This window comes from Macrobrachium nipponense, chromosome 47, assembly GCF_015104395.2.
Source record: "Macrobrachium nipponense isolate FS-2020 chromosome 47, ASM1510439v2, whole genome shotgun sequence".
NCBI classification, from domain to species: domain Eukaryota; kingdom Metazoa; phylum Arthropoda; class Malacostraca; order Decapoda; family Palaemonidae; genus Macrobrachium; species Macrobrachium nipponense.
Genome location: NC_087222.1, coordinates 14,132,784 through 14,147,331, shown reverse-complemented (window position 1 = coordinate 14,147,331; position 14,548 = coordinate 14,132,784). Strand labels below are relative to the sequence as shown.

At 40.0% G+C, this 14,548-nt stretch overlaps 2 protein-coding genes across 2 annotated transcripts in view; both read left to right on the top strand.

Annotated features, from left to right (window-relative positions):
• LOC135204721 (zinc finger protein OZF-like) overlaps positions 1-14,548 on the top strand; it is a 459,750-nt gene that overhangs the window by 194,178 nt on the left and 251,024 nt on the right. The gene's annotated exons all lie outside the window — the stretch shown is intronic.
• The window catches only part of LOC135204536 (fibrillin-1-like), an 11,912-nt gene continuing 6,132 nt past the window's right edge, over positions 8,769-14,548 (top strand). The window contains exons 1-3 of the mRNA XM_064234700.1: positions 8,769-8,872; positions 12,596-12,636; positions 13,078-13,107. Of these exons, the coding sequence (XP_064090770.1) occupies positions 8,769-8,872; positions 12,596-12,636; positions 13,078-13,107 (175 nt within the window). The remainder of the gene's footprint in view (positions 8,873-12,595; positions 12,637-13,077; positions 13,108-14,548) is intronic.

Genomic DNA, 14,548 nt, shown 5'->3' with positions numbered 1-14,548 from the left:
GTCATCTTTCAAAAGTCATTCACTAAACGATTTATGGACGATAACTAATAAAATTAAGTAGCGATATAAACTCTGCCTAAAAATGCTATATTTTATAGAAAAATTAAATATTCATTCGAGATTTTGTTGAGTTTTGTCATGAAATATTTCCAAGATGTCATTGAATGGGTAACTAATTCATAGTAAGTTGACCCTATTTTTGCTTTATCTGACCTTATTTCTCTCTTGTTCTCAGCTTTTAATTTATACAGAATGGTTCCTTATTCATCTAAATCAATCTGCGCCAATTATGGAAGCGAGTTTTCCTTGATTTCACGTATTTTCAACTCTAAATAAAATATGCCTTCAAGTAAGTAAATTGAAGTAGTAGTAGTCTTACATCTCCGCTATTTTCGCCTCTTCCTTATAACGCCTCTTATCGGCTTTTAATTCCTATTGAATAATTGTTCCTCAATTCCTGTAGTGGATTCTGGAAGCATCAGTTCCCTTTTCACTTCGAAATAAGGCGAAAATTATTGCTATAACTCGAGAGAGAGAGAGAGAGAGAGACGAGAGAGAGAGAGAGCAGAGAGAGAGAGACGAGAGAGAGAGAGAGAGAGATGACAGAGAGAGAGAGAGAGATAGAGAGAGAGAGAGAGAGAGAGAGAGAGAGAGAGAGAGAGAGAGAGAGAGAGAGAGAGAGAGAGAGCTAATTTTTCTGAGTATCCTAATATCCTGAAATACCATTTTCTATGAAGACAATTTTTCTACCTGAACAAAAAACGTAAAAATATAGTTTGATGGTAAACTCTAGTAATTTCGTATGCCTCGCACATACATTTCATAAATCAAATAAAATCACTTTCAAGATAAAGATAATTATACCTTTACCTGACGAAAAGCATTACTAGTAATACAAAGAAGGTTTCTGCTTGCTAGTAGTACTAAGTAAAGGGCATTACGTGCTAGGAATACTAAATATATGATCATATTCTTTATCCTGTAATGTTTTAACAAGATTGTACACCAAAGACATCTTTGGATGAAGTGTGGTCGTTTAAAGACGAAACTATCATATATCGTTTTAGCAAGACCGCAAATAGATCCTCTATCAATATATATGATAACTATGATAAAGGAAGTTCTATATCTCTAAAACTGAACCGTAATAAGGGGACGTTTTGAAGAATGCAAAATGTTTTGAAGAAAGCGACGAAGTTCTTCGTTCTGCTGACAATCAATGGCTGCTCCTTATCCCGAGAGGAAGCAGGCTTGCCAACATTATCAGGGGCTTCACCACTCAATCAAGGGCAAAAGACGAACTATTAATTCGGAAAATAAATGAATTAAAGAAGTTAACTGATTCCCGTATGGAATACTTTAATATTTTTGATCCAAAAGCGAGCAAGGGACATAGAAAAGGCTGACAATTCTCTCGTTTAAAGGTCTCAAAAGTTGGGACTCATGATGCATCAAGGACTAAAAGTATCAAACATCATGAATCCTTTAAATGTTGTTTTAATCGAAATTTTGCTATTTTGGAGATATATTTCATAAAATTAATTGTTTTTGGTTCATAGCTTGTCTCGAGTTTGCTCAAATTAAATCGAGGTTGAAATAGATCGGAATTTGTTAATTTGTTACTCAGAATTACCAATCTTAAAATTCGACGATACGGTAGGAAATCGAGAAGCAGCCCTAGGAGTATGAATAATTAAAATGGAATTATATATATCATAAACAGATGTAATTTCCATTAATTTGTATAAGAATTACACCCGATTTCTCCCTACAGAAAAAGATAAAAATACATTTGCACTTGGTAATCCTGTGACCCTTATCAGTTTCACTATCATTTTAAGTATTTCCTGGCATGGATGGATTCCAAGACAGGTGCAAGACCTCTGGATTCCTTCCTGTGAGATTTCACCAATCTGTGCACTAACAATGAGTTGTGAATGCAACGTCAACAGGAAATCTCACACAGATCATAATTTTGCAAATATGAAATCAAGGTAGCTACATCTAAACGCAATAAAAAAAAATACTTTCATTTTGTAAATGCAGAATCAAAGCATGGATAATTATGCATAATCGGTCATCCAGGCAGGGGCCTCTCTCTTCCTTGTAGGCCATACCTTTGGCGTTGATGGGGGAGACTTAGGCTCATGAGCCACTGCGTCATTGGTAGTAGTGGCTCCTGTTGGCTCAGTGTTTCTTTTTGACAAACGCCCACTGCCATCTAGTCTTACTGTGTACTATCTATGAGGTCGTTGCTTGACTATAATTCTAAGCCTGTCCCAGACCTTAGTCATTTGGTTCCAAACCCTAACGTGTGGGCCTGGCTGTATGGGCGTAAGCCTCCTGTCAGTGCCGCTTTCAATTATCTTCTCATTTCTTTCTGCTACTTGACGTTCTCTTTTTCTTATGGATTTTCTCCATTGGCGGTCTACCATATAGTTGAGTTTTGCAGTCGGTACACCTTCACATAGCTGTCTCCTAGTTGGCAGTTGTGCTGGAGATTTATTTATACCCCTCAAGGGCGTGTTCAGGTACTGTAGCATGGCCAATGACACCTTGTCGTTATCGAGGCTTCCAGTCCCACTGATACCTGTTCTAATTATCCTCTTTGTGGACTTAACCGCGGCCTCGGCTCTCCCATTTGACTTCGGGTAGTGGGCAGATGATAGGCGTATGTCAACTCTCCATCTCTTGTAGAAGTTCATCGAGTGAAGTAATTCCTGAGTTTTGTCTTGACCTTGGCAGATCAAGTGCCATTAGGGAAGTGGGCTATTTCTAGCCAGCCTGTGAGCCTGTCGCAGTATCCCATGTACGTGTGTCCTTCAAGCTGAAGCAGGTCCATGATAGTATGTTGGAACGGATACTCCTGGGGGAGGGGTCATCTACATGACTTCGGCAGGCAGTGATGGTGAGTGGGCATTACACGATGTACTACACTGTGAATGATGATGCTGGAGGTCACCCTCAATGCCAGGCCAATAGACTGAATGTCTCGCTCTTCTCAACATTACATCTAGGCCTTGATGTCCAGCGTGAAGGTTGGCGGTTACCTGATGGCGGAGCCCTTCGGCGATGACAAGGTGGAAGCAGCTGTCGTTGAAACAGTATGTGACCAGGTTGCCAGATGTAGATAAACGTTCCCTGACGCTGTAGAAGGGCCTCAGACATGCAATTTCTTGGGATTTCTTCAGGTTCCTGTCCATGCAGTCATTGAACAACTAGTAGCTGATATGCTAGGTCGTCCAGGGCGGCCTCTTCTACAATTTTTCCATCTATGGTGCACTGCTCCTGTAGGTTTTCTGTGATTGCTGACACCACAGCAATCGTTACTTCTTCGTTGAAGCTCTCATCCTGTCTATCTGGCGTGGTCCTCAGGGCAGGAAATTGAGATAGAAAGTCAGCAGCATGATTTCTCTTGCCTGGTAAGTATTTAACAAGGAAATTTTGCAATAATGTTTTCTCCTTCAATATAAACAGTCTGGGGTTGGTAATGTTGCCGAGACTTCTCTTGCCTAGTAACTTGACTAAAGGGCAGTGATTTGTGACAATTTTCAAGTTTGGGCAGCCCAACAAGAACAGCCACACCTTTTTTAAGCACCAGGCCACTGCAAGGGCTTCCCCCTCCACCACTGCCACAAAGCGCTATTCTCCAAGCCTGAGGGCTTCTTCAGTAGGTCTCTAAAGTGGGTCACGGTGGGCGCTGTTGTCAGGAAGGGGGCCAGCTGATTGACGAAACCATACCATGACCTGATGTTAGATAATGTGGGCTTTTGGGGCATAGAAAAACTTCTGATGGTAGATAAACAATCTTTTGAAGGCTTGTAGGAGTCCCAACCGACGTCAAACCCGACGAATTCCACTTCTTTCTTGCAAAACTTGAATTTTTCTGGTTTGAAGAAGATGCCTTCATATGCACAGACTACAAGGAAGTCATACACATGCCAAAAGGCCCCTTCCACGTTTGAATCATAGAAAAGCGTGTTGTTCACACACATGAACTTCCCAGGTACTTCTTCAATGGCATCATCGAAACGACGTGTATATGCGTCGGAGGCAGAACAATGCCCCATTGGTGTCCTTCGGTATTGATACCTGCCCAAAGGTGTGATGAATGTAGTAAGGGGTATGCTTTCCTTGTCTAGTTCTACCTGGTGAAATCCCCAATAGGTGTCGGCAACAATCTTATATGAACAGAGGGGAATGCTGGATACCATATCAAAGGGCGTGGGTGTATGGTGGGTCTCTCTTTTACAACTTGCGTTGAGCTTTTTATAGTCAACTCTATGTCTTGGTTGCCCCGATTTCTTGGCTACAACCCCCATACGTGAACACCATTCTGCAGGCTCTCCATGGGGAGCCCGCTGTAAGACCCCTCTTTTCACGTCCTCCTCCAACTGGGCTTTCACCTCCTTTTCCCAGTGCTTGGGTACTGACACAGGTGTGTGGCAGGCATAAAGAACTGTGTCAGGTAATAAGTGGATACGGTGGGGTTCCCCTCCATTACCGGGAGGGGTTCTCTCTCGGTGTTGAAGGTCGTACTTGAAAAATGGGCTAACAACCAGTCTTCTAATCTGGTAATATTCTTGTCAGTAGGGGGAAACAGGGATGGTTGACGGTCGTGCAGGTTGATCAGTTGCTTCTGCTAATGTATGGGTTGCACTTGCTGTTGAGGGGGAGGAGTCCGCGAAGGGGGCATAGTTTGGAAACGTTTCTGGCACAAGGCCTAGTTTCTTGCAAGCGTCCAAGGATAGATAAAACTCAATGGAAGACTTTACAAAATACACTTCCTGGGTTGTATTCTATATTACAAGAGGTAGATCATAAACACTTTAGATGTAGGTTGACAAAGTCTCACAATCCTCCCTTCAACCTCATTATTAACGTCACAAGAATAGCGGATCCCACAACACAAATCTGGTCACCAGTGTCTGGCACCGCTCATACACTGGACCACTCTCCCAAGTTGGCCAAGCATACATTGACACGAATAGTGGGTTATGGGGACGACCAATTCCGCAACCTTGCCTCTGCCGCTACGACAATTGCAATCACTGCACTCGCTATGTCCGACTCCACTGCCAGACCACTGATGTTTTTCCTGGCGCTCCGCCCTCTGCAACACTTCTTCAGGTGTCTAGTTTTACTGTACCCATGACATGTCACGTTTCTCGCGGGACATGAGGATCACAGTTACTAAGGGCGGCTGCCACTACGGGTTCCTCCTCTCACACTCCGGCAGTAGCTACTCTAGGGAAGCTGCTAGGCCATGCCCTATTACGAAGGGAGTCGTCACGGGCGGCCTAAAACGTACTGCACATGACTCTGAGGGAGTCGATATCACGAATATCATTACTTGCCTTTTGAGCACTTTATCACTTAGGCCTACCATGAGCTTATGCAATAGCATATATTCAGATAAATCGTAATTACAATTAGGACATGTGAATGCACAATTGGTAGCCTCTTGCGTACACTTAATAAAAATTCATTAAAGGACTCGCTAGGCTCTTGGGCCAAATAAAAAAACTCTAGCCACTGCACTACTTGATTAAAAGCTTTTACCACTAATTGCTTAACTGCATTGGATGCCCCTTCAGTAGAGAGGGCACTCCACTGGGCGTCGGTATATCTAGAATCAAGGGCACATAGCAATATCGGGACACAACGAAGCCTTATGTGATGAACAGCCTCGTTAGGCTTCAACTTGCATAGCTGCAACCAACACTCCACTGACCGTTTCCAAGACCTGAAGGCTGCAGGGGACACTTCAGCCTCACACTTTTCTGGAGCTGCTGATGAAGGGATCCTTGGTTGGGGGACATTGCTACCCCAGAGTGACAACGCCGTTATCTCAGCCTGAAGATTCTGGATGGCTTGTTGCTGGGTTTGTAACATGTGGTGAGCCTGCAGCATTGAAGCTGGTGATATCCTAACGCCAGTTCCTGAGTTTCCTGTCCTTGCAATCTTGCCCCTAGGGGATGCAAACGAGGGTCGTCTTGGCAGTGGTGCCATGCTGTGCTATGGCTATGGCTGTAGGTCCTATTTCTTCATTCACTGTGCCATGTTGGATCTAAAGCTAGGCAGGATCAGGAAATGATACTCAGCGTGGTTTCAATCTTCATTGCAACTAACTCACAGCAGAAGGAAGTACAGATAGCCCGTGACGTGGCCAATGACGTCACTTATATGGGCGGCACTTAGGCGCTGTCAGCAGCTTCATCCTAACACATCCTACACTCTCTCTCCCTCTCTCTCCCTCTCTCTCCCCAATCATATTATCTTCCCTGGCTGCATTTTAATACCGCGAAATCTACGGTCGACCCAAGAGACTGAAGAAAAACTTCTTGGAGCAGTGGTTGCCAACGGGTGGTCCAGCGACCGCTGGTGGTCCAGGGACCAGTGGTGGTCTGTGAAACAATGTCGATGGTCTGCATAAAAATGAAGACATTATTTCCAATTTTATGATGTCTGAATCCTCTCCAGGCAACCCTGATACAAATTGTGCAGGAGACAGAGAGCTCCGTGTTGCCAGTTCCATATTTTCAATGCTAGATTTAGCATTTTAGGGCGATTCAGTATTAAAGATTTGAATCCGGCATTTAGCTGATAAAAACAGCATTATTAATTACAATAGATTAAACATTAAAAATTTTAATTTTTCCTATAAATGCATATTATCAAATAGAGCTGAAATCTACCTGTTTCAAACCCATATCAAACTCACGAATGGTATTAGGAAAATACCCGGTGTTGATCAAATCCTGTGCCGATTGCCCTCAAAAATACTTTGGAAAAATTGGGCGGAGTTTGGATGTAAGACTTTCTGAACATGGTAGGGCCTATGAGCTCCATGCAGTGAATAATGCTCTTGTTTCACATTCATTCGTTCCAGGACACAACATCACTTGGAATGGTGCCTCTGTCATTTTTAAGAGCGGGGATGTTGGTGTTCGTCGCTTACTGGAAGGGGCTGCTATAAGAAAGGAGTGTGCTTTTGAAGGAAACAAAACCTTCACTGATGAAGAGTTTTATCAATTATTCATTAATAATTGGCCGCTTTGTCAACGATTTTAAGATTCATATGTCTGGTGATTGTGAGACCCCTGATATTGCTCCCACCTCTCTTTCAACCCAGATGACTGACATTACTATAGCTGAAAGTCATGGCACCGACGGAGTGTCTGCTGAGCTGGAATCACCTGAAAGACCACTTCGCCGTCGCGCCAACAGAAACAGACGCCTTGAACCAGTTTTTTTTGCACTGTTGTAACGCTCCCTCCATTGTTTGACCATCAGTAGGACTGAAGAGGGATACGGAGCAGTATCTGAAAGTCTCTCCTAGTCATTTTTAGCATTGTACAATAATATATTTTAACACTACTGTGGCTTTTGATTGTCAATAATAATAATAATAATAATAATAATAATAATAATAATAATAATAATAATAATAATAATAATAATAATAATAAGGAAACTATCCATGAATTAAAGCAAGAGACAAACATCCTGCCAACGATTTTACCGGAACCGACTGGACGAAGTCCTTGAGATTTGGTAGACTCCAAAAATTCTCTCTCTCTCTCTCTCTCTCTCTCTCTCTCTCTCTCTCTCTCTCTCTCTCTCTCTCTCTCTCTCCTCTCTATTAAATATCAAGCAAAATCCCAAACTATTATACTCATATGCGAAGAAGATGAATAAAAAAAAGAAGAATAGAAATAGGCCCTCTAAGAATTGAAGGGAGATTAACGAATGAAAAAAAGGAAATTTGCAACATATTGGCAGAACGATATAAGAGAGAATTCACCCCTAGAATAGATAATGAAGATAATGACATAGAAGTAAGGGATGAAAATAGTGAATATTTAGCTGACATAGATATTAATGAAGCTGATATTGTGCAGGCTATTAATGAAATTAAAAATGGAGCTGCTGCAGGGCCGGATGGAGTGCCTGCTATTTTGTTAAAGAAAGTAGTTCATTCTATCGCAAAGCCACTTGCAATATTATTAAGACAAAGTGTAGATACAGGCAAGATTTATGATGAGCACAAATTAGCATATATTACCCCTACTTTCAAAAGTGGATCAAGACTAGAGGCAAGTAATTATAGGCCTGTGAGTCTAACATCACATATTATGAAAGTGTATGAAAGGGTGTAATGAAGAAAAATATTATGAAACATTTAATAAAAAAATAATTTGTTTATAAAGGACAACATGGTTTCGTACCCGGAAAAATACACAAACCCAACTGTTAGTCCACCGTGAGAACATATTCAAAATATGAAAGCGGAAATGAAACAGATGTGGTTTATTTAGACTTTGCAAAAGCTTTGACAAAGTCGACCATAATATATTAGCGAAGAAAATTAGAAAACGACATATCGTGGATAAAGTAGGAAGATGGTTAAAAGAATTTTTACACAACAGAAAACGATAGTTATTGCAAACGACGAGAAAATCCGATGAAGCCAAGGTAATATCCGGTGTGCCGCAAGGTACGGTGTTAGCTGCAATACTGTTTGTTATTATGATTGAAGACATAGACAGTAATGTTAAGGATTCGGTAGTGTGTAGTTTCGCAGATGACACAAGAATAAGTAGAGAAATTACTTGTGATGAAGTATGAAACGCTCTACAAAGAGACCTTAACAAAGTATATGATTGGGCAGAGGTAAATAGGATGGTATTTAACTCTGATAAATTTGAATCAATAAATTATGGGAGACAGAGAAAGAAAGCTATATGCATATAGGGGACCTAATAATGAGACATTCACAAATAAGGAAGCCAGTTAAACCTGACCTTGGTGTGATGATGAATAGGAACATGTTATGCAATGGATCAAATAGCAATTCTGTTGGCAAAATGTAAAGCAAAAATAGCAAAAATGGAATGTTGTTACGGCACTTCAAAACAAGAAAAGCTGAACACATTGATTATGCTTTATAAAACATATGTTCGTAGTCCACTTGAATATTGCAATATGATATGGTACCCACACTATCAAAAGGATATTGCACAAATAGAGAGTGTACAAAGGTCCTTTACAGCTAGAATAGAAGAAGTTAAAGACCTTGACTACTGGGAAAGACTACAATCCTTAAAATTATATAGTCTAGAAAGGAGAAGAGAACGCTACAAGATAATTCAGGCATGGAAACAGATAGAAGGAATAGCAGAAAATATCATGGAACTAAAAATATCAGAAAGAGCAAGCAGAGGTAGATTAATAGTGCCCAAAACTATACCAGGAAAAATAAGGAAAGCACACAGGACATTAATCCACTACGCACCAGCATCGATAATGCAGCGTCTATTCAATGCGTTGCCAGCTCATCTGAGGAATATATCAAGAGTGAGCGTAGATGTGTTTAAGAATAAGCTCGACAAATATCTAAACTACATCCCAGACCATCCAAGATTGGAAGATGCAAAATATACCGGAAGATGTACTAGCAACTCTCTGGTAGACATTAGAGGTGCCTCACACTGAGGGACCTGGGGCAACCCGAACAAGATGTAAGGTCTGTAAGGTAAGGTCTCTCTCTCTCTATACTAGCTTTAAGAAACCGTAGACATACGTTGGTCACTGATAAAGAAACTATTACATTTTTCATCAAAACAAAATGTGAAGGAAACTGAAAATTTAGAACAAACTCTAGACCTTCATTCTGGTCATACACACAGTCACCATTTGGCCTCTGTGGAAGAAGACGCAGGATGACCATCACGAAAAGAAGTTAAAACATGGCACTATAATAAAGTAATACTTGAATATGCAGTTACTGCTTGTTATCCTTCTCTCTCTCTCTCTCTCTCTCTCTCTCTCTCTCTCTCTCTCTCTCTCTCTCTTTTTCCATATACCAACAGAAAAACTTATTAAATGTGAATACAAAACATTACAATAAAATAGACTATACTTTTTCGTCGTATAAAACTCGACAAATAACTGAGGCAGATTCCTTGAAGAAATGAGAGAGAGAGAGAGAGAGAGAGAGAGAGAGAGAGAGAGAGAGAGAGAGAGAGAGAGAGGGAGGGGGGGGGAGAAGCAAACCGCCATTGCTTGATTCTTCATGACATAAGCGATGCATTTGATATGATCCACTTCCAAGAACTCTCGTGAAGAAGGTGATGACGTCATCATCCCATGAAGTCAATTGTATTACGAGGGTTTACCCGGGAGGGGCGGAGGGGTCACGGCGTTAAACAGATAGTTGCCCCTAAGGGACGGCTTCATTCCCAATATCAGCGGGCACACATTCTTATGGACATTCAAGCCTATATCTATCTATCTATCTATCTATCTATCTATCTATCTATTTGAGGCCTGTATTTAAAACATCCAGAAACTCGTCTATTTTCTGCAATATTATTCTGTAACTCTCAACAGAGAGAGAGAGAGAGAGAGAGAGAGAGAGAGAGAGAGAGAGAGAGAGGAATGGCTCTTGAACACTGGTTATCTCTCCCTGGCTTCATCTCTCTCTCTCTCTCTCTCTCTCTCTCTCTCTCTCTCTTTTAGAAGACAAGGGTTGAAATTCCCCTTCAGTTTATCTTGCATAGACCTTGCAGTAGATAAGTCAGTCTGCATGGACGAGGTGATGCAGTGGATGTTGAAGGGTCTAGAGCTGCTGATGAGACGTCTCATCATTAATTAATAGTTGTAGCTCTGGAAGTTTTCCTTCTTCTTCTCCTTCTTCATCTTCTTCTTCTTCTTCTTCTTTCATTCAACAGAGAATTACTGATAACTGAAAGTTTTAGAGAAAAGAAAATTCAAAGACTTCAATGTCAAAATCTAATCAAATCTGAGGAATAACTCATGTTTGGATTTGCTCTTCATAAAATAATCAATGATAAATCTGTCTGTCTGTCTCTCTCTCTCTCTCTCTCTCTCTCCCTCTCTCTCTCCCAACGTAAGAGAGGGTAAGAAATCTATGAAAATGTCACAAAACTTGTTCTGCTGTGCAAACGTGAATCTTCATCCTGTATCATGTAGAAGCTAACAAAGTCATCATCAGCTTCATTATCATCTCTGCTTTCCCTCTTATGATGGCATCTCCATTTCTGTACAATAAAATGCATCTTTCTTCATTTTCCTTTATCCCTCAAAATCGAGGAGCAACGAAGCAGTTGCCTCACAGGTGGCACTCGGGAAGGAAGTCCTATCATGACCCTGTCGAGTGCCTGCTTACAAACTTCTTCCTTATTTTCAGGCCACGATGACACAAACGGCGACACGCATATTCCCAGCCTCTCAATCATCCACTTAAACTCTAATCTGATGACAGAGAGACGACGTCCTTGAACAGTGGACAGTCACGTGTCTGGCTGATGCGTCCTCTTGAGAACTGGGTATATAAAGACCCAGGACTGCAAGGGAAAGCCAACCAAGGGGTCACATCTGTGGGAAAAATGGTGACATGTAATTTTTTGCGCTCACCTTTTTCTTAACAGTTGGGAATTTAGCCCATTGTAGGACTGGGAGAATCTTCTCTTCGTCAAGCTGGAAGAAGTACTAGAGAAGCAGAAGAAGCAAGAAGCAAGCCGATGAGCGAGCTGAAGGGTAATGCAGTGATTCATGTTCAAGTTTTCATATCCTTTTTGTAATACACATTCTCGACATTGTCATATCTCTTCTTTCTTTCTTTAAAGACACGATAGGCCATTTGTTGTCATAATTAATTCTTAAGCCATTCATGATTGCCATTCACTTTCATTTTCTCCTATCTCACTTCACAGTCCTCCTCATGGGTGAGTTGCCATTTGTTCAAGCACACTCTAACAGTATGAAACTAATCTCTGGCTTTCAGCTCAATTTCAGAAGAAGTTCAATATGTTTTCCTCATATATTCGATGCCCCAAGAAAGATCTCACGATACTCGGCGTCTTACCTGTAAGCATGGCCTAGAACTAAGACTAATAGATCATTCTTTGCTTCAGGATTTTTTTGCCTTTCCTTTGGTTACAGCCACAGCACAGTTCATGTGCAGGGCATAGCTGTTAGCTGCAAGACAAGGCTTCTCCTTTATTAGCAAGAGAATAGTGAATATGATTGTCAATTTTGCAGGGAAACTTATAATATTTGAAGAACCAAAGTTGTGGTAAGTCCTTGTTTACATGACAGGTCAGCCCTAGAGCTCTGTTTTCTGTCTGTCTTCAGCTGACAAACGTGTCTGCCCTGATTTCAAATAATGCCCTGGGTCTGATTATAGGTGGTGTTTCAGCCATCTAAGAGGATCAAACTGTCGTATAGCTAGTAAAGTTAACCTTCGCTGAAAAGAAGGCTCTCATCAGCCTGTTTTACACCAGGTTCCTACTTCATTTTTCTGTTTGTATAGGCAAGACTGTATTGAATAGTCATGATTGTCAGTCGATACTTGGTGATACCTTCAACTCATAGTGTTCTTTTCACAGCATCTAAAAAGCTTTTCAAGAAAACAAAAGTTTTTTTTTCATTAGGCTACTTCAGATCTTTCTTTTCTGCTACTCCAGATATTTCTTCGTCTCCATTTTTTTTGACAAATTTCTTGTGCAGTAGGTATACTTTTAAAAGTAAATTCCAGCTTTTTAAAAACAATAACTTATCTTTCCAGAAATGCAGGAGAAACAGAACACGTTGAAGGCAAACTTCAAGGTAATTCATATATTTTGCTTTCAAATGTTTATTTCTATTACATAATAAATTCCCGGACTTTTTGAGTCCCTCTGCTTCATAGAATGAATCATGTTACTGTGAATGTGAGCCTCGTGTTTGAGGAAGAAAGAATAGTGTTCTCCAAACAATCATTTATATTTCAAAGTAAATTAACTCAAGAGGTTGGTTAATTTATCATCAGCCTCGTGTCAGCTTGATACTTCGTAGGACAGATTTTTTTCTACTAAGAATTCCTTAGAGGAGGTCACATATAAAGTCTAATCTTATTGATATATTATACTCTAATATCTCTATAAGCACATAATCAGTACCATATATTCTGAGGTGGCAGAACTTAATCCATTCAGTCACATTTTTTTATTTGAATCCATGTCCTTTGATTATGTTGCCATGTAAAGAAAAACTGATTTTCCTTTCCAGAACTTCGCTTCGAGATGGAACACCTGAAAGGTATTTGCAACTCCACGATGTCTGTGGCTGTCTTTCTGAAAGCATCGTGTCTGTATTTTCAACTGATCCGTAAATAAGCTTTGTTTATTCTCTTGTTTTCCCTTGGAACAGCGACAGACAAAGTGAGCATCCTATTTTCCAGATATTATGGCAGGATATTGGAAAGCCTTTATACTGAAAAACCCAGGTTTAGGAGTAGCTGGATTCTAAAGACTCTGTCATACATGTTTTCACCCTCATTTCATAATAAGAATACCAATACAATTTTTTAATATACAAGCAGAGGTAGGGTAGTTTATCGGTGTGTGCCTGTCAATCCAAGTATGTGACAAAGAATGCTAATGGCCATACTACACCTCTGACACAAAAATGTTAATTAAAAAAGTATTTAATCTTTCCACTTAATCCTTTTAGGGCACAATCATAAGACCATTGCCAACATTCTGTGAGCATAAGAACGTGATATGTCCGTCCGTCCGTCCATCCATCGTATGACGACACAAACTCATGGCGGTCTTATTATTTATCCTAGACACACCTACTTATGCATGTAGATACTCAGATATCATACAAACGACGTGTAATTTTGTTTTTCTTAAAATCTCAAATACTTAAAGATACATAAATAATTATCACATCACCGTAATTCATATAAATTATTCGAGCTACATATGTCCCTTAATAAAATATTTGCTCTACCTCGGAATTAAATTTTCATATGTGTAAACCGAAGGGGAATTTTTTAGTTGAAAAACAGCTTCGAAATGTCAAAGATGAACATGAAAACAAAAAAGTAAAATATAGTACAATCAAGAAGCAAATGGTCCATAGCCCAGAATTACACTTAAAGGACAACTACTACAAACGGAAATGGAACTACTAAGCAGTCAATTACATAGTTATGAAATTGTCAATAATACATTTCCTAAGCCAGTTACCTAGTTATATTGTCTGTTGCTAATATTAAAAACACACAGCAGACAGAGAAGAAATCAGGACTTCAGTGATATTATCGATTCGGCTAACGTCACTGAAGTCTTTTCGGCTAATGTCACTGAAGTCCTGATTACTTCTCTGCTGCTGAGCGGTGGTTCGAACCCATGAGAGGACAAAATTATTATAAACTAAAAAATTCCCCATCGGTTTACATATATGAAAATATATTAATTCTGAGGTAGAGCGAATTAGATATTAAAGGACATATGTAGCTCGAATAAAATAAAGATACATGTAAGTCATAAAAACGTATGTCATGCGTGACGTCACACAAATAGTATTTTTCTTAATGAAATTTCTTGTTGTACTAAAAATTCTCACATTATAAAAAAACGAAATAACACGAGAAAGATACATCCAATATGTACTCACGTGAGCAATTTCAAGAAGCTCCCATTATTTATGGGATTTTGGCAAATATTTGAAACCAAAAAAGTAGTGTTTT